The following is a 19,336-nucleotide window of genomic DNA, read 5'->3' on the forward strand; positions in this document are numbered from 1 at the left end:
TATTCTTATTTCTAGTGTTGTTTTGAGTGTGCAGGTGCCCTCCTAGGATTGGTGGATGATGGCCAGGGGACGTTTGGATTGGAAGGTCAGCTGGGACAAAGCTGTTAAAAAGGAGCCTGATGAGATGCAGCTGTGTTCTTCATCCTCCACTCATTCCAATCAGCCACCATTTTGATGCTCTGTGTTTGTGTGATGCCCTTGTGCTTTTGTGACCATTACCTGCCATTCAAGGATTCTGTAGGGGTGAACCGCCTTTTTTCTTTGCATTCCTGTTTTCTCCTGTTTTGGATAGTCAGGGAGGTAAGTTTGGTTGTCAATCATTTCCTTTAAGTTTGTAGGTCAGTTGTCATTCTGGAGTTAGACGTGTTTTGTTTATTGTTTTAGGCATTGGTTCACCCTGAGTTATTAATCCTCCCTCGTCCTTAGTTCATCACCTTGAACTTGTGAATAAATTATTGTACGCTGAATTCTGGTGTGGTGGTTTGTAATTGGTGGAAGATGGAACCATTTCTTTGTCACAACCTGGCCCTCCTAGACGGGTTGTAACACTTTCTTTTATTATTATAGTTTGAAGAATGCCGTAAGTGTCAAAACCAGTGCAGATTATTATACCTGTGCAACACTGTTAAACCATTTTTTCAGTAATGTAATTTTTCCATGTGTTTATTGAAAAGAAAAAAAGCTGACTAATCACAGAAATAATGATTAGTTGATTAGAAACAAGTGCTCATCTAGAACGTTTAAACTTTGTGTTACAGCAGTTCATGTTTTCAACTTAAATATCAAATATTACAGAAAGTTAGCAAATCAGTAGCAAGTATGCAGGTGCTTCAGTATTGTAGTGGGCATAATCATCAACAGACACGTTTGTTTTATAAGAGGTTAAAAGTAATTTGTTTTAACCAGTGTTTCAGGATCATGAGGACATTTTCAGAGTCCTATGGCTCTGGTGAAGCAGCAATAAAAACGTTTTTCTTGAAATATTTATTTAAATAAAATAATTCAAGAGCATATTTTTAGCCAAGAATGCTCATTAGCAAATTCTAGTTTAAGGCTTCTATAGGAGAACAACAAGCAGACATGTTTCAAACTTTTATTAAAGTGCTCTGATCCTGGATCTGGGAATGTTCTGGAGTGGCTGGTCTGAGGATCTGGAGAGTGATGATGGAGAAGCAAGACAGAACATCTTCAGAAGCTCCTGTAAGACAAGTGTAACAATAGTAAAAATTAATAGTAAATACTCAAAGTGGATGAGCTTAAGAAGGGAGTTTGACAGAAAGAGCACTGATGTTCCAGCTGGACTCATCATGAGCCACGAAATGAAGACAGACTGATATGTGGCGCCATCTCGTGGCCAAACCTTTAAATCATCAGGTCTGACTGAAACTGCGTTTCTGCCTTTTACAGGTGGATAGAAAAATAATAATGTTGACACATTGTTGGTAATATTACTACATTTAATGACTTTAACGATACAGTGAAATTAGTTGAAATAGAGCCGAGTTGTATTAGAAAACAGTAGTCTGCAGCAACCTCTGCAGCCCGACGAATCTGTGATGAATTAGTGCTGCCTCAACCTCTTCTTTCATTGGGTCACTGGAGTTTAAATTAAGTGGATGAGAAACCCAGGGGGAGGGCTCTGCATAAATGAGAGCAAAGTTGGATTTTAAACGCGTGAAAACTGTCACAAAGTGGCGTTAAAAGCTGCCTTTTATGTCGCAGAGCGGCGAAAAAAGCAGCGTTCAATGTCCGTAAAAATGCCGTTTTTTACGCCACCCACACAGGGAATGCGTCTGGGATGAGGGTGACATAAAAAACGGCGTTCAATGTCCGGAAAAAAACGTTTTTTCCGGCGTTCTACGGGGCCGTGCAGAACGGCTCTGGCTGGGGTCAAATACGGTGTTCTGGGAGAGTTTGCCGTATTTTACGACGTCTTGACACATTAAACAGCGTTTTTTTTCGCCATCTCTTAGCTAGACGGGTTGGGAAAATGGCGTATTGTGGCGGTTCTGGCTTGCCATATATGTGAGATTAAAACCCTGATCTTGTGATCGATACAGAAGACACCCGTAACCTGTTATTTTACTAGTGGCAGGCTAGCAGCTTCAGATAACTATGCCTTCTTGCGATGACTTACCGTCTTTCAACCACTTTGAAAAGTTTTTTTCATCCCTACGAAATCATTTTCCTTTTCCCTCTTCCGTTTTCTGTTGTGCCCCAGAGAGCTTTTTATTCTCAGTCTTTCCATCTCTAGCTAACCTAGCTAGCTGATCAGATGACAGTGGATATCATTCAAATGAAAACACTCGTGCCCCAGTGCGTATTTGCGGGCGCACGCGCTGGACTCGTCAAGTGTGTTCACCTTCTCTGTGTGTGTGTGTGTGTGTGTGTGTGTGTGAGTGTGGGGCAGGGGCGTGGAGCAGGGCTGAGGAGGGGCGCCCAGTCGCTTGCTTCATTTAATAATTATTTAATTTACACATGCACAAACAGCTATGAAACACAAAAATGCCCTTTTCCCCCCCCATCATTGCTTAGGCACCCCCTCTAGCACAGCGCCCCTATGCGTCGCATACACTGCAAACCCACTTTTTGCGCCACTGGACACTGAGACGGATGAAAGAGAACGGGGAGAGGAAAGGAAGAGATGAGGAAAGTTCACAAAAATAAACAATAAAGGATGAACAAGCAGCAGCTTCTAGATCTGCAGAAAGTCAGAGACACAAAAACCCAACAGAACCAGAACATCACAGTTCAGATGGATGTTTTGTCGTGTTCTTGTCGTCCATACTTTGTTCTAGCTGTTCTCCCTCACCCTCTCTGACTTATATTGCCACTATATGAATTTCAAACACTTCTATTATATATAATAATTATGTTGTATATATTTATTAAAATGGCTGAGTAGTAGTTTCTGCTTCTCTATCATATATTAAGTGTTTTTTAGAAATGCCTGCCATCGATCTCACACATTTGTTGGATGAACTCTTTAAAATTAATTAGATTCTCATTGCTTGATTTTTAGTGATTGATCCTTTTTTTCTATAAATTTTGACTCTAGGCTCTGGACAAGAGTCACATATGCACCCACATCACTGTTATTAAAAACACTAAAACATGTGTCCTGTATCAGAGCTACATGTGTGAAGTTTGCAGGAAAAAAAAACCGCATCAAAATCGGTGCCGAATTCAACGAGTTATGGTTGATTTAGCAGGCTGGCACTTGAATATCTCTGTCAGAGGGGCTCGACCGATCCAAGATGGCGGCGCCACCGCTCGCACTAGCGGTCACACGTCTAGCTGCTATGGCTATGGTAATCGTCATCAGCACGCGCACCAAGGTAGAAATTTGAGCGGTAAGCCCATGGGTATGAGCTGTCACTACCAGAGATTCGTCTCTGACGACTGAGGTATGACAACCATCGTGTTGGTGGAGTAACAGACTCAAGGAAGCGCTGCCGCTGCCATGACAGAGTCCGTGGTTGTTCAAGGTGAGTGGAACGCGACGGGAGGCTGCAGCTGTGTTCCTTTGTGGTGGAGCTGTTCTCGGACAACGGCGAAGTTAGGTGAAGTTAAACGTTTCCTACGTAGCTCTTGGTCAGTGGTGGCTTTTCATCACGAGCTGTCGGCACGCGATCATCTACTCACTCTGTTACGTGGTGCTTCACTTAGAATCATCAGTAACGGTTTGTGATATGGATATCACAGATACGTAGACGTTACATTACGCTGCCGTAGTGGCCGGCCGCCATCTTAGATGGGTCTCTTATCATCCCCAGTGCATTTGTGAGAAAGGTGCTTACCCAACTAAAAACACTATGCTTCTTCACAACATCAGACACAAGGTATGACATGTAAATATAACTAAACAAAATAAATAAAATAAATTTAAATATAAAATGTCTTCAGGTAGGCTTGAAACGTCACACTAGTAAGCCCACATAATTTGTCTTCAATAATAAGCTGGTTGTTGTAACTCAGGCTCCACAAAAAAGGGCATCGTTGCTTACCCTGCATTGCTGGGTTTCACATGACGTTGCATCTACGTCACCAAAGGCAGACAGGGGTCCGGAAGTAGCCAGTGCCTTCCGTGTTATCGAGTCTGCGCCAGCGTGTTTAAAGCCTTAGTAAAATCGCTTTCATCCATCGCGCTGTGTTGTATCTCTGGTTTTTTTTGTGTGGAGCAAAACACTTCCTGTCCCCCTTTTGAGTTTTGCGTGGCTACAGACGTCACATGAGTGAAACCCAGCAATTGCCTTTGGAGAGTGAGGAGACCCATCCATTATGGCGGCGATGCCGTTATGCCCTCCGGCGCTCATCAAGGTGTCTATATATTCAAAGAGGGAGGAGGGCAGGTCTGCTGAAGTGGCTGACACCATATGAGACACTGTTATTTATTTATTTCATCCTCTGAGTCTGCTTAAGCATAATTAATTAGCCCTTAACTGAATGAAGGCTCTTGTCTTCTATTGTCAATGCATTTTGAACTTTTATTATGAAGCAAAAAGTACAAAGATATCGTGATAGTTAGCCAAGTACTGATGTCATTTTGTTTAACAATGGCATCTGTAGCCACGCCACTGTTGACAACTCTGTCCAGTATTCCTCTCAGAAAGGCTGCAGTTCCCTGTGCCTCTTTTCTTGCATTTTATTTTTAGCTAATCCAATTTTTTTTGTCATGTTATGTTAAAGTTTGCAACAAACAATAAATGTTTCCCCCAATTCCTGGATTTTTTTGAATCAGACAAAACAGGAGGAAGCTTTGTGTAAAGATCTTAATAATAAAATAAACCTTGGAGGCTCCAATATTATACGATCAAATCATGATTAATTACCTAAATTCAGTTTGTATATACACGTCACCAAAGGCAGATGGGGGTCTGGAAAAAGGCCCCATATTTTAATTTTTAATTTTTTTCGTGTCCTCTCTGGCTGTGAAGCAAATGGAATTAATGTCTGAATGCTGGTAACAAGCCTTACAGACTTACTCTCAGGTGGAGCATCACAGCTTCTGCTTTTAATGTCACGCCTGATACTTAAAACTTTATTTTCAGTATTTTTTGGTGTTCTATAATTCCGACCAGACAGACTGAGGTGAAAGAGGAAGGAAGATACAAGGGGGGGGGATTGAATTAATCTCTACCAGTCTGAGCTTTAGAAACACTGGTGAAGATGTCTGTTAACAAACACACACACACACACACACACACACACACACACACACACAGTTGAGAGCTAGAGGTGTATCAAATGTCCCACAGGCACTTTTTAATTATATATTTATAATTAATGTAAAATTATTTAAATGTCATCTAGAGGTGGCCCATATCGTATATTTCTTGTCCAGAGAAAAATAAATCCATCATGTTAAGCTAAATGTATGATGATGTAATTGCATCTACTGAAGAACAATAGAGTGCTCGTCGCCATAGGACCACTAATAACTGCTTAATTTTAAGGCTGGATACTGTCTCCTAGTGAGAGCTCTACCTGTCTAGTTAATCTTATTTTATCAGTTCCTCTTTTGAAATTCATCTCGTCTAGGGCTGTCGCGGTTGAGGAATTCCCCCTGCGGTGATTCAGGGTGGCTTAATATTGCGGTGTGCGATATTATTGCAGTCCTTTTTTTTATTGCAGTACTATCTAAACATAACGTTTACACATTTAAAAAAGGTTAAAAATTGCCGTGCCTGCTTTTATAACGCTTTACTGAATGCAGATCAAAGGGCAGTAACAACACAGATCGCAGTAACGTTTGTTTCTCCGACAGTCGGAGTCCGACTGAACTTAAAAACAACAAAATTCAGGAGGTTAAACTTTTAAATGCAAATTTGGCTGCAGCATCTAACAAATAAGAAACAAGTCCCCATTTTGTTTAGTTGTTTAAAATAAAGCATAAAAAAATTACATGTACCGGGCGCGCGGGGCGGGGGATTGGGGCGCACTATCATTTCACTTTCACACACACGAATGACGGTGATTTATAGCTCGGTCACGTCCTTGTTACCTACAAGGAAAACCAGCATGTTAACTATGGTTTGAGAGAGGATCTGAGAGGGGTGGCAACATTTGCAGCAACACTGAAAACCCTCTCGGATGGTGCGCTCGTTGCACTAACGCACACGTACTTGCGTGCGACTCTGGCGAGCAAAGGGAATCTCTCCCGGTTGTTGCTCCACCATGTCAGGGGGGTTTCTTTAGGGTGGATGCATTCCTCCTGCAGGTAGCGAGTGAGCTCCAGCTCGGCTCCAACTCTCTTCAGGACGGTTGCAGAAGCAGTGCTTGTCCCGTACTTCAGCAGGTCTCCGAGCATTTATTTATTTATTTATTTTTGCCGCTGGTGGCGGCTCTGTCTCGGCCAAGGACTCTGGCTGCGCAGCAGCTGACGTACTGAAAACCAAAGTGCTCCCAAAGGAGCGAAGTAACGTTTCGTGTTGATACCAGTGCAGCCATCCTTCTCAACATGCATCATTGAGTTGAGTCAAGTTCAGTAATCGCGGTGGCCCATGATGCAGCGCGGTGGGCTTCTTCATATTGCGATATTTCATTTTTGCGGTTACCGCGACAGCCCTAATCTCGTCATCACGGCTCTATCGACGCATTTAACTCTTTAAATGCCTTACTTGTGATCCAGCATACCGGTACAGCCCCTGACCTTTTGAATGGACAGGCCCGGCTTGTGCTCGCAGAGGCCTTACTTTGGTGGGGAACTAGACCGGGCTATTCAAGTGGGTCTAGTTCCTGGCTTACCTCTTGCTGGTTTGGACCCAGTGGATTGTACTGGCCAGGAAAAGTTTCTCCACACGATCCTGTTCTCTTAATCCCACCAAACTGGTGGCAAGGGTATCATAGAATTCTGATGCAGCGAGCGTGCAGCTTCAGATCCAGAGACGCTGCTCGAGCCTTGTTGATTCCAGCCGGCTTCTGGGGTTACCCCAAAATTCCATTATCTCCGCTCCGCTGCGCTCCGCTCTGGCACGAAATCCGCAACAAAAACGGTCCCGTTGTAGTCAATCAGAGCTGTTCCACTTCTGCTGCCGTGTGGCGCAGTGCGCCGCCCTCCGGCAAAAATAGGATCGATTCTATTTTTGCCGGACGCCGGAGCACCTCCGCAGTCAATGGAAAGAAATCACAAACGCCCAACAGGAAAAGGAGCAAGCACAACTTCCGTTATTTCACAATAAATCGATAAACAAAAGGCGTTTTTTGTTTCATATGCACAGGTTTAACAACTTTTAACAACTATCAATGGCGGCTGAACTTTAAATGCACAAAAGTAAGCCATAAATACAGTTTCTACTATCAAAGTAGTCACACTTTGTTGATCCAAACACTGCTGATCTCTCAACACAAATGATGGCAGATTAAACCGTTCATGCCGATGCTTCTCCCACACAACGGGTGTTTGGATCTAACTTCCGTGTTTATTGCTCAGACTGTATCGCAAGATCTCGAAAATCCCGTGCATGTCTGTTTGCGCACCTCAGGTCTCCGCACCGGAGCGGAGCCGTTGTAGAGCGGGTACCAGTAAAAATTGAGTTCGGAAGCGAGCGGCAGCGGAGGGCGGGGGCGGACCGGAGCGGAAATAGTGGAATTTTGGGGTTAGGAGTAAAGGGCCTGAGCTAGGCTGAAGTTCCTCTTATGAGAAAGGAGCTATCAGCTATGCAATTATCTAAATGGCTTGGATGAATAAAACGACTCGCGAGACGAGGTTTGTCTTTTGGGTTCTAATAAAAAGTAACCCTTTTAATCAATCAAGAAATTTCAACACAGCAACATCAGCCAAAAAGCCAGGGTATAAACGATCAAGAAAAATAGTCGTGGTGGGGAAGCAGTCGTCCATCCACAGACCAGACCTCCTTCATCATGGGAGCTACCGCCAGCTTTTATGAGGGAATCTTGGGGTCTCCGGGCTAACGCGGAGATTTAGTTCCTCATTTGGCTCCTCACAATAGCTACAAATAAGCAAAATATAGACTTCTCATCTAATTTTGTTTTTTTTTTTCATCCTTTTTTTGTACACAGTTGCGTTTACAACTACAGTACGTTTTATTTTTGTTGTGATTCGCCAAGTGAAATAATTCCTTCAATATTCATTATATAATAATAATGTTTTGATGTAAAACATACAGGTTTATACATTTGTTAGGTGTGTGATTCTAACGTTGCTCTAGTTTTTTCTCCACTTTATTATACATTACTGTATTATGTTATGTAGATTTTTAACACTGATTTAATAATTTGATGTCACTGTTTGATTTTTTAAGCCGTTTTTTTTTTATCATTGTTGCATCTTTGTTCATCACTTTGATTAGCTGCCATCTTGTTTTAAAATGTGTTATAGAAATAAACTTGGTATGGTATAGTATGTTTTTTTTAAAGTAGTACATAATTGTGAAAACACGGAGTATTTCATTGTTGTTAAAACATTAACTTTAGATTCCTATCACTACATGGCAAACCACAGAAACTTAAATTGCAGTAACCAAATCTGACCACAGGAGGTCACTGTTAATCAATTCTTACATAGTTCACCTTTGAAGGTGGGGGTCACAGAAAACCCATTTTTAATTATTTCAGATTTTAATCGGTCATTGAGTTTTTTACACGGGCTGAACATGAAAATAGTCTCCTGCATTAGCTTCTGATTTTTGAAATTGATGGTGAAACTCTAGGAAAGAAAAGCCTGACAGATCTACGACATACTGTCAGTCTTTTTTCCCGGAAATGGCACACTAGTATACTCCCTTCCCCGAGAAGGACTTACAAAGCATTTATTCCTACTTGAGACGACAGTAAATGTGTTGATTAAACAACTGATCGACTCCTTTAACCAACGTAAAACTAACTAAACTGCTGTTTATCTGGAATGTGTTTCTGCAGTTGGACAGTGTGGAAACCAAGTTGGCTGTAGGTTTTGGGATCTTGCTCTGCAAGAGCACGCAAGTGTCAATAAGGTAAGGACAAAAACACTAAAGACATGTGCCTATTTTATAATTAAATTCAGTCTACATATTTAGCTAGCTGTCCTATTTACATATTTGAAATGAAGTGTTGAGTGGATGTTGTCCCCTTTCTGGACCAGTAAATACACCAATCCCTTGTCTGGGCCATCGGCAAATATACTGGACAAATAATTTCCATAGGCTGGAAATATAAGTTTTTGTTTCTTAATGGGAGGTTTCCACCACCGCCATTTTAACAGTGTCACACATCTCATCACACCCAGACATCCAAAATTGGGAGAAGAGATGGAGCTGAGGGTGGGGTTGTTTTGGTTGGAACAAATGAGCTTATTAGCTAACTTAGCTAACCCAGAATCCAAGACGAGGCTCTGGGGACCGGGAAAGCCCACCCGCAGGACCGACTTGTTTCTGTGCAAGGCTGTAGTCATGTAGCCTGGCCTGCCAGACTCATCCTTTGTTTAATTCTGAGAGAGAATGAGTCTGGCAACTCACAGGCAGAGAGACACTTGACGGACGGGACTAGGCAGCTCAAAAATAACCAATCAGGAAAAAAGACGGAAATGCCGACTGTACCACGCAACACTGTAGTTTAGCTGTTGTCCAAAAAGACATCTGGCAGCTGCGCAAACACCCTTCTTTAGGAGAAAGACTTTTAGCGCTTCTACTTGCTGTGGTTATAAAGACATTCAAGTCATTTAGACCAGAGGAATGAGCCACAGCGAACTCTGCTTCAGTCGCCATGTTTGTGACAAACTCGGCGGTATGGTGTTTTAAAATTCTTAGGGGGCGGGGTTATTTGAATAGGAGAGTTACCAGACCCTTTCTCTGTACAGAATTAAACAGAGGAGGAGTCTGGAAGGCCAGGCTGTAGTCATGCTGGTTGCTTGTAAGATCTAATATGGTATGACGTGAATGCGTATATAGGTTTTATGGGTTTTATGAATATGTAAATTGATTGAGTTTTTAGAACTTAGAGATTTTAGTGTCTGCTGCTTCACAATGCTGTTTCAGATTGCCCTTCGGGGACTAATTAAGTTGTCTTGAGTCTTAATATGGACTGCGACTGTTTAATTACAAGCATAGGCTCAGACTGCTGCAATCGTAGCATCATGGCCTTTTACATCAGTTCTTGTTCCGTGGTCGGAGATTAGTAGTGCATTAGCTACATGCTAAACCGAAGCTAACAGAGTTTTTCCAGGCATTTTTCGCAAGAAAAACACGGTAGACTTGACTACTGGTGCTGCGTCTACACAGAGCCGAGAGCCATGTCGTGGTACATCGGGACCATCGACAACGGTGGACTTGCGGATCTTTGACTGTGGTGGAACAGCAAAGCCCGATAGCCTTCGCTATCCTCGGTCAGATATGAAGCTCTAGTTTTAATACCCAGCAGCCACATCAGCAAGTTATAGTTCAACCCATCTTAGACCAAGTGGTGTTACGGTAAATGCATAGAATTTTCCCCCATTCAACCTACAAACTATGAGTGAGGAAAATGTGATTGAGCGACTCAAAAGTGAAGCAGCATCAACTAAAAGAGCTGCAGTGTTTCAGTGGTCTCCCTCAGAAATCCACAAGTGACCAGCATGACTACAGCCTCGCATCGGAACCGGTCCGTGCGTCCCGACTGCCCTGGGAAATGGGAGTAGCCGTCCGCCTGTTCTAGTAACTGTTCCTAGGCTTGAAAAGCTGAGCACCCGCTCAAGTTTCTTATACAGCCCCACTGACATGTTTGACCAAGCAGTTAGACGTGCGAGGAAGCAGAGCATGGGGACTTTGTTTTGGACTCTCCAATCTCTGGGGCTGAGGTGCCTGGGGTTGTCAAAAAGCAAGGCTCCGGGGAAGATCCACCCAGAGTAGATTAAGGCTCTGGATGTTGTGGGGCTGTGTTGGCTGATGCAATATTGCATGAACATTGGGGGGAGTTCCACTGGATTGGCAGACCGGGGTGGTGGTCCCCCTATTTAAAAGGGGATACTGCAGGGTGTGTTCCAACTACAGGGGGATAAGTATCTTGGGGTCTTGTTAACTAGCGAGGGGAAAATGGAGCGTGAGATCGACAGACGGATTGGTGCCGAGTCTGCAGTGATGCAGCCATTGTACCGGTCTGTCGTGGTGAAGCGAGAGCGTAACTAAAAAGCAAAGCTCTCGATTTGCTGGTAAATCTACATTCCTACCATCGCCTAAAATCATGAGCTTTGGGGCCTTTTGGCTAAGATCAAGTGTGTAGTATCTGGGGAGTGAACGAAAGAACGAGATTGCGGATACAAGCATCCAAAATGAGTTTTCTCTGCAGGGTGTATGGGCTTTCCCTTAGAGATAGGGTGAGAATCACGGTCATCCGGGAGGGGCTCGGAGTAGCCCTGCTGCTACTCCGCATCGAAAGGCATCTGATAAAGATGAATCCTGGACGCATCCCTGGTGAGGTTTTCCAGGCACGTCCAACCGGGAGGGGACCTAAAGGAAGACCAAGGACACGGAGGGACTATGTCTCCTGCCTGGCCAGAGAACACCTTGGGGTTCTCCCAGAAGTGCTGGCGCAAGTGGCTGGGGAAGGGAAGTCCGGGCTTCTTGACTAAGGCCGTTTACCCCTGTAGCGGAATGTAGTTGATATATTCTTTACACTTTTATTACGTCCAGAGATTAATCTATGGACTGGGCACTTATAATCAGAAGAGGTTGTTTTTACTTCAGGGAGTTTTATTCAAACACTTTGTATTGACAAGAAAAGAGAGAGATGGGATCGTTTAAGAATATTTAATTTGTATAATTATTATTCAAACAATCACCAGGACTAACTATATGATGGATGTATATGGATTTGGATGTTGAAGCGTTGGTGTGTGTGTGTGTGTGTGTCAGTTCAGAATCTCCAGCTGAGGCAGGCGGATCTGGGTGTCAGATGTTTTGACTACGAATCACGAGGGCTTCAGGAGGAAGAGACATGAAACGCCATCTGTGTCGGTCTACGTACCGTTTCGGAGCCTCCCGGGTCAGATCAGGAATGTCAGGTCCTCGGACCTTCCTTGGTACTGGAACTGATGAAACAGCGTCTGCAGCACGACAAAACCCGTCTGCGGATCGGCTCCCGGTAGCAGCGGCAGATGTCAGCGCGTTCAGCTTTTATTTTGAAGGAACCGTCGTCTTGTTAAAACGACAGAATTTTCCAGCTTGACAGTTCTCAGCTTAAAAGTAGAAAATACAGCTGGCCAGTCTGTAATTCCCTTTAGCGATGATGATTTGAGAGCTGGTCGAAACTACGTTGAATCTCTGATGGAGCTCAGATGTAAACTCAGACGGAACAGAGATGGAACTGAAGTTAAAATGGCGTTGCTCTGTTTTATCAACTTAGTTGTTTATAATTCTTAGCAAGTCGGAGTGGACAGATGAACTAAACACTCCAGATTCTGCTCTGCAACAGAAAGGAAGTTCTGATTGGATGAGAACAATGTGTCATGATGTTTACCTTGTGTGAATCAGGATGTCTGGCTGAGTTAGTCCTGTTATTCAATAAACACATAAATCATTACATTGATTTCACAGATCAGTCACCTGATTATTATTGACCAACATTTGTTTTGATTAGCTTTATTAGAAATAAAGTTCTTTGATTAATGAAAAGCGTTCTTCGTCCTTCTTCTGTCTTCTTTCCTGGAATGTAAACACCAAAGCAAGCGCACGACCGTGGCAATTCGTGCACACTGTCACTGTGTTAAAAGGGCAGCTGTTATGGGCAGAAAATAGCATTTTCATAACGCTACACCCCCACAACTTGACTCTGAATAAATCAAAGATAATGAATGGAGGGATTGATGGCCTCGTGATTTTTATTTTGAGAGGCGCTATATAAAAGTGTTTTTTCTTCTTTCAAATTCAAGTTGCTGACATTGGTGAACAAAGCTCTTCAGGGAGCTGCACCAGCATACCTTACCAGCCTCCTACAGAGGCATGCTCCATCACGAGCCCTTTGCTTAGCTGATAAGAGAGCTGATGGTAGTTCACTGTCAAAATTTAAGACACGGGGGAATTGTGTATTGTCCGTGATGGGTCCAAGACTTTGGAATGAGCTTCTTCTGTTCCTGAGATGGAAGAAGGAAGAGCCAACAAGAGAACTGACATGCGAATCCAGGGTGAGAGCTGGGTCAAAGGTCACTCCAAGATTCCTGACTGAAGATTTGGTGTGAGAAGCAAGCTGACCAAGAGATTCTCTGACTTTGGGAACCAGCTTGTCTGGAGCACAGATGAGGATCTCAGTCTTATCTTCATTCAGCTGAAGAAAGCTCCCACCATCCAGGTTTTGATAGAGTCTAAGCAGGTGTGTAACAGCTGCAGGTGTGTAACAGCTGCAGCTTAGACATCTCATGGGGCTTAAAGGAGATGTACAGTTGGATGTCATCTGCATAAAGATGGTAGGAGATTCCTTTGAAGGAGCTCAGGATGTGCTGAAGAGGAAGCAGATAGAGGAGGAAGAGTAGAGGCCCCAGCAGAGAACCTTGTGGGACACCATGGGTGAGGAAGGTGGTTGAGGACCAAATCTTGTGAGTGGCCACAGAGAAGGAACACTCAGACAGATTAGAGGAGAACCACTCCAGACCAGATCCTGATAGGCCTACCAAGTCTCAGACCACCACCAGCAGCCAAGGTGGGTTAATTGTCTTGTCAAAGGACACAACAGCAGCATTCTCTGCAGGGAGCCAGGATCATACAATCCCCACTGGACAGTCTGCACTCCCTCCTAAGCTACTGCTGTCCACTTATAAACCGGTAAAGGCACCGTAAGCTGATTCTCTGCCATGAGGATCTCTACATCCTGACTAAAGATTTTCTAATGGTGAAAATAACTGTGCTACATCCCATTGAGTACTGGTACTCAACAGCTAGGATCAACAGTGATTTAGAAAAAGGAAGTGGGCTCGAGCACTTGGGTCAATGTAAAAAAAATTAATAGGTGCAAATAAACAAACCAATGTTTTGACAAGGTGTCTTCCTCAGAGGACACATTCCTTCTTTTGTAATGGTGTTTGCAACAACTACATCCACCTGCTCAGGATGAAGAGGTTCATGAGATGAATGAAGATGTCATGTTGTAACAGTTTGGTTTGTGGTTTGCCACCTGACAATTTTTCTGTCATGTGACCTTTGAACACATTGCACTAAACTACATCAATAAATTGAGATCCCATCAACTGTATTTCCTGATCAGTTTTCTTATGAACATGCTCACATCTCTGTCCTCTAACCATGAGTTTTTCTCCGTTTTAGAGTGGAATCTATGACGAGGCTCTCAGTAGCTTTTTCAGAAATGTAGATTCAAGGTAATCATATTTTCTTTTCTAAAGCGTGGAGCCACTGGATTTAGTGGTGCCATTTTTATTTTTCACTTTTGTTTCCAGGAAAAGTGATGGTGGGGCCTGTTGTGTCGGGGGGGAAATCCAAAACCTGAAAGCCAGAGTAAGTTCTACCAGCCAGTATTTGGGAGAACTTTTTCAGTTCGCATGACGGGGTGGAGGAGAATGAAGGACCAATTTATTCGTGTTTTAAAGTCTCTGAAATATATATAAACACAAAAGTAAATGCACTATCGTGGACCCGATACATGAGTGTTATGTGGCAGAACAGAACAGAACAGCACTACGCCCTCTGTAGTCCTGGCGGGGAATTGCTTTGCAACAGATGAAATGTTTTAATGTTTCTGACGAGAACCTGTCCTCTATCCCGACCATGTTTAAAACCTCAGCAACTGGCTTGGTTCATTTGCAGCTCTTCATCCAGTGTCTCAATCTCACTGTCAACAAAGTTATTCTTTTACTTTTGGGAAGAACCTCGTAGGCTTGGGCGGTATCCAAATTTTATTACTAGCTAGCTTCCACCACAAAATTGTATCACAGAGTTAACCTTTAAAACAAACCCTCTGGATGACTCAGAGTTAGAACTATAAAAGTTAAAACTCTTCAACTCGAAGGGGTTTAAAACAAACTGAGGCCTGGAGGACAGCAGAACCCCTGCACTGCTGCCTCCCAGACTTCTTCTGGTGTTTTATTGGCGGTTGGCAAACAACGAATGGTGCATTACCGCCACCAACTAGTGTGGAGTGTGGTCTGGAACAGCACTCATTAAACAAAATCAAACAGGGGGGAAATAATATATATATATATATATTTTTTTTTTTTACACATCAAATTCTCCCAAACCATCCTTATCTCATTTAAAAACTGAAATAAAATCTGAAAACAGTGACTTTTTGAATTCTGTCTCAATAAATCAATAAGGTCCAGTTTCACTTTCATCTGACTAAGAGTGTGAACCATTGTCCTTCTTTCCGCCCGATATTTCTGACATTGTAATAAAACATGATCTATAGTTTCTTCTTCTCCACAATAATCACATTTCCCTGTATTATGTTTCCCTATCATGAATAAAGTATTGTTTAACCCAGTATGTCCAAACCTTAGCCTAGCAATGATCACCTCCTCTCTCCTACTCCTTCCAGTGTTCCTCATTTCTCCCACTCTTCTTTGAATTCTATACAACCATCTTCTCCTCCTCTCCTCCTCCCATTGTTTTTGCCATTTCTTCTTCATTTCTTGCCTTATTATGCTCTTCATCTCTTTTTGACAAAGTGAACATCTAACTGAACCGATGTATTTATTGTTGCTTCCTTAGCCATCTTATCGACTCCTTCATCACCTCTGATTCCACAATGAGCTGGAATCCATAAAAATGTATTACAAGTCCCATCATGCTTATCCTATAAAGTGTTAGCTGAATCTCTAGGAGTATGTCTGGTCTGCTTTCTGAATGGTTGCACTGTAAACTGGTTAATGATGAGCTGGAGTCTGAACAAATAACTGAGAATAATGGTCTGTTTTCTTCCACCCATTAAACAGCTAACAGTATAGCGAGCATTTCTGCTGTGTATACTGACAATCCATCACTCACTACTCTTTTTTTACCCTAACATGAAACTCAGGAACAATAAAAGCTATTCCAATATGATCTGCAGTATTCTTAGATGCATCTGCCTCCCAGACTGCTGAAGGCACAGCCTTTTTATCCCAGGTGTTGGTCGTCAGCAGGATTCAGCTCAGCTGTGCTCCTCAGCAGTCTGGAAGAGAGGAGGAGGAGGAGGAGGGGCGGTGTCAGGCTGATCACCAGGGCTGGGTGATCCTGGCTCCTGCCTCCCAGTGGCCAGGCTGGTAGCCGTCACAAGCAGATTAGTGCAATAATGTTGCCCAAAGTGCTTAACATAAAAAATTTAAAATACAATAAAATGACAAGTCAATTAAAAAACATCAAATAAGCACAAAAATAAAATCAGACACCAAGAGTCATAAAGATGGGACCACCATGTCAGCCTAAGGTGTTAAAAGCTTTGGAGTAAGAATAAGCCCTAGTCCACACATAGCCGGTTTTTTTTTTAAAAACGAATATCCGCCCCTCCAGAAACTTGCATCCACACCGCCTCGTTTTAAAAAGAAACTGTCCACACGTACCCAGATAAATACGTTGTTAAGGACATGCCAGACCTGTAGGCGGCAGTACTTCCCCCGTTCTTAACCTCGTCCTTCGTCTGTGGTCATCCTCAAGGAGCAGTAATTCTGCTTGCAAAAACAAACAAGCAGAAAGCGCTTGGACGATTGATAAAGCGAGCGCAGCTCTGAGGGCTTCCATGCTGTCGGCTAGTGTAAACACAGGTCGCACACGTGATGTCAGCATTTTTTTGTCGTGGAAAGTGACGTTGCGGACCTTAAAACTCCGGTTTTGTCCGTCCACACGCAGACACCCAAAACGGAGAAAACGCAGATCTTCACTTTGGCCGGAGTTTTTAGAAAGATCCGTTTTCGTGTGAAAAAACTCCGTTTTCGTGTGAAAAAACTCCGTTTTCGTGTGGATGACAGGCCAAAACGTAGAAAAATATCTACGTTTTGGCAGATCCCCGGCTACGTGTGGTAGAGCCCTGCACTGAAACCCCAGGCCCGCGGGTCGGCCTGGCCCGAGGGCCGGGCTTCGGGCCAACGACTGTAATTACCTCGGACACGGGCCAGGCGCCTTTATTTTTAATCGAATTCATTAAAAAAAACTGAAACACTTGAACGCAGCAGCACCTGCCTGCTTCTCACGCACCGGCACCTGTTAGCTCAGTTAAGGTGTGTGTGGTTTATAAATGTGCCTATATGAACGAATTCTCAAACTGCTGATTGAAACATGTGCCCCTATTCTAACATGCCATTTTATGTCCACTTTGATGTCAGAAACATTCGTTTATTCTCATGAAAACGGCAACGTTCTATTTCTCTGTGAATAAATTCGCTCTGCAGTTAAAAAAATACAGCATTCATTGCTGCTTTTTTCTAACTGGAGAGCGCATTTTCAGAGCAGCAGATTAAATTTACAAACGCTTTATTAATTCGGGGGCGTTTATTTAATCTGCCGCTCTGCAAATGCGCTCTGCAGTTAGAAAATTAGAATGCTGCTTTTTTTCTAACGCTCTGTTAGAAAAAAAGCAGCATGAATGCCGTTTTTCTTTCTTTCTTTTCTTTTCTTTTCTTTTTTTTTTTTTTTTTACTGCAGAACACTTCCCACGGATAATTAGAATGCGGAGCAATCTGTCACCCTAAAACATTATAGAAGGTTAAAAAAAAAGTCGGGCTCGGGTCGGGCCAGAGAATACTGAAAACCTTCTCGGGCCGGACCGGACACGGGCTCAGATTTTAGACCCGTGCAGGGCTCTAATGTGTGGACAGGGCCTAAGTCTTCAATAACTTTTTAAAAATGGCAACAGATGATACCTGTGACTGGTCACATATTCCAAAGAGTAGGCGCAAAGACCTAAAACCTCTTCTCTGTGGCCTCGCCCTAGGGAAATTCAATCTAATTTGGTCAGCTGACCTCAGTTCACGAGATGGAACATAATGCACGAGAAGCTCAGAAAGATAGCCACATGCAAGGCCATTTAAACATTTATAAGCCATGACCAAAATCTTCATTTGCACACCGATCCTAACCAGAACCCAGTGCAGAGAGGCAAGAACTGGAGTAATGTGATAAAATCTACAAGTGCCAGTCAAAAGACAGGCTGCAGCATTCTGAACTAGCTGCAACCTTTGTCTAATGCCGAGGTAAAGACTATTACAATAGTCTAAGTGAGAAGTAATAAATGCATGTATGTAGCTTCTCCAAATTGTTCTTAAGCAAAAAAGACCTCAATTTGTAAATATTTCTCAGCTGAAAAAAACTTGATCGAACAACATTATTAACTTGTAAATCAAAATTAAGCTGACAATCAACCTTAAAACCCAGATTAGACACCACGTCCTTTGAACCATTTGAAAGGCCATTCACCAAAGACTGAAGAAATACAGGAAAGCCACTTGGCGCAAGTGTCATTAGCTCAGTCTTAGACTCATTAATCTACAAGAAATTACAGCTCATCCAGTCCTTAACCTCACGAAGGCACAATAGAGCTATTTTCTTAAATTAAGTGAGGGCATAGACCTGACAGTCATCGGCATAAAAATGAAAGTCAAGGCCACATTTCTTAAAAATAGCACCAAGTGGGAGCATGTAAAAAGTTCATTAAAAAGCAGAGGCCAAGGACAGAGCCCTGTGGGACCCCAGGAGAGCATCACTTGAGCTAAAACTTCCAATCCTAACCGTCACATACCTCTATCTGACAGATAGGAACTCCTCCAACAGAGTGCTGAGCCAGTGATACCAACACACTTCTCAAGACGAAGGCCACAGTCAAATCAAGGAGCAATTAAAAGACTGTCACCCGCTTCAGTGTAGATTGAAAGACTTCTAAAATTTGGTTAGCATCTAGATAGTTTAACAATTGCTTTAAATTGACTTTCTTAAGAACCTTAGAAAGAAATGGAAGTGTAGAAGAGGCCCCATTCATAACCGCCAGTAGTCCATCCCGAGGCAACCCAAGCACCTCCAGAGCGGGGCAGCAGCCCCCCCAGTCCCAGACACCCACAGTGGACCCACTTCCGGGGAATGTCTGGATACTCCAATCCCAGATCCTCCACCCCATCACCCACAACTTCTCGCAGGACAATATCAATGACCCCCCATCATGGCTATGGGATGGAATCGATCAAAGGAGCCCAGAGAGATTGATTCAAAGAAGTAGAGGCTGTCTCACGTGTAATATGATCTAACAAAAGATTTCTATACTGGTTAATGCTAGGGCTGCAACTAACGACTATTTTAATAATCAACTAGTCACCGACTATTGAAACGATTAGTCGACTAATTGGGTAATCCATTAAATTTTTCTTAAATTTAGCATGAGATTGCTTTAATTATGTAAAAAATTATAATAAACACAAGAAAGATGGGTACTTCAATGGAAACTGCATATTTTATTT

The 19,336-nt window shown here is 43.0% G+C and overlaps 1 protein-coding gene across 1 annotated transcript in view; it reads left to right on the plus strand.

The window, feature by feature from the left end:
• Window positions 1-3,305: 3,305 nt before the first annotated feature.
• The window catches only part of tube1 (tubulin, epsilon 1), a 54,754-nt gene continuing 38,723 nt past the window's right edge, over window positions 3,306-19,336 (plus strand). Inside the window, exons 1-4 of the mRNA XM_070554586.1 lie at window positions 3,306-3,488; window positions 8,881-8,954; window positions 14,226-14,278; window positions 14,357-14,414. Of these exons, the coding sequence (XP_070410687.1) occupies window positions 3,464-3,488; window positions 8,881-8,954; window positions 14,226-14,278; window positions 14,357-14,414 (210 nt within the window). The 5' untranslated portion in view covers window positions 3,306-3,463. The remainder of the gene's footprint in view (window positions 3,489-8,880; window positions 8,955-14,225; window positions 14,279-14,356; window positions 14,415-19,336) is intronic.

This window comes from Nothobranchius furzeri, chromosome 9, assembly GCF_043380555.1.
Source record: "Nothobranchius furzeri strain GRZ-AD chromosome 9, NfurGRZ-RIMD1, whole genome shotgun sequence".
In the NCBI taxonomy this organism is placed as follows: domain Eukaryota; kingdom Metazoa; phylum Chordata; class Actinopteri; order Cyprinodontiformes; family Nothobranchiidae; genus Nothobranchius; species Nothobranchius furzeri.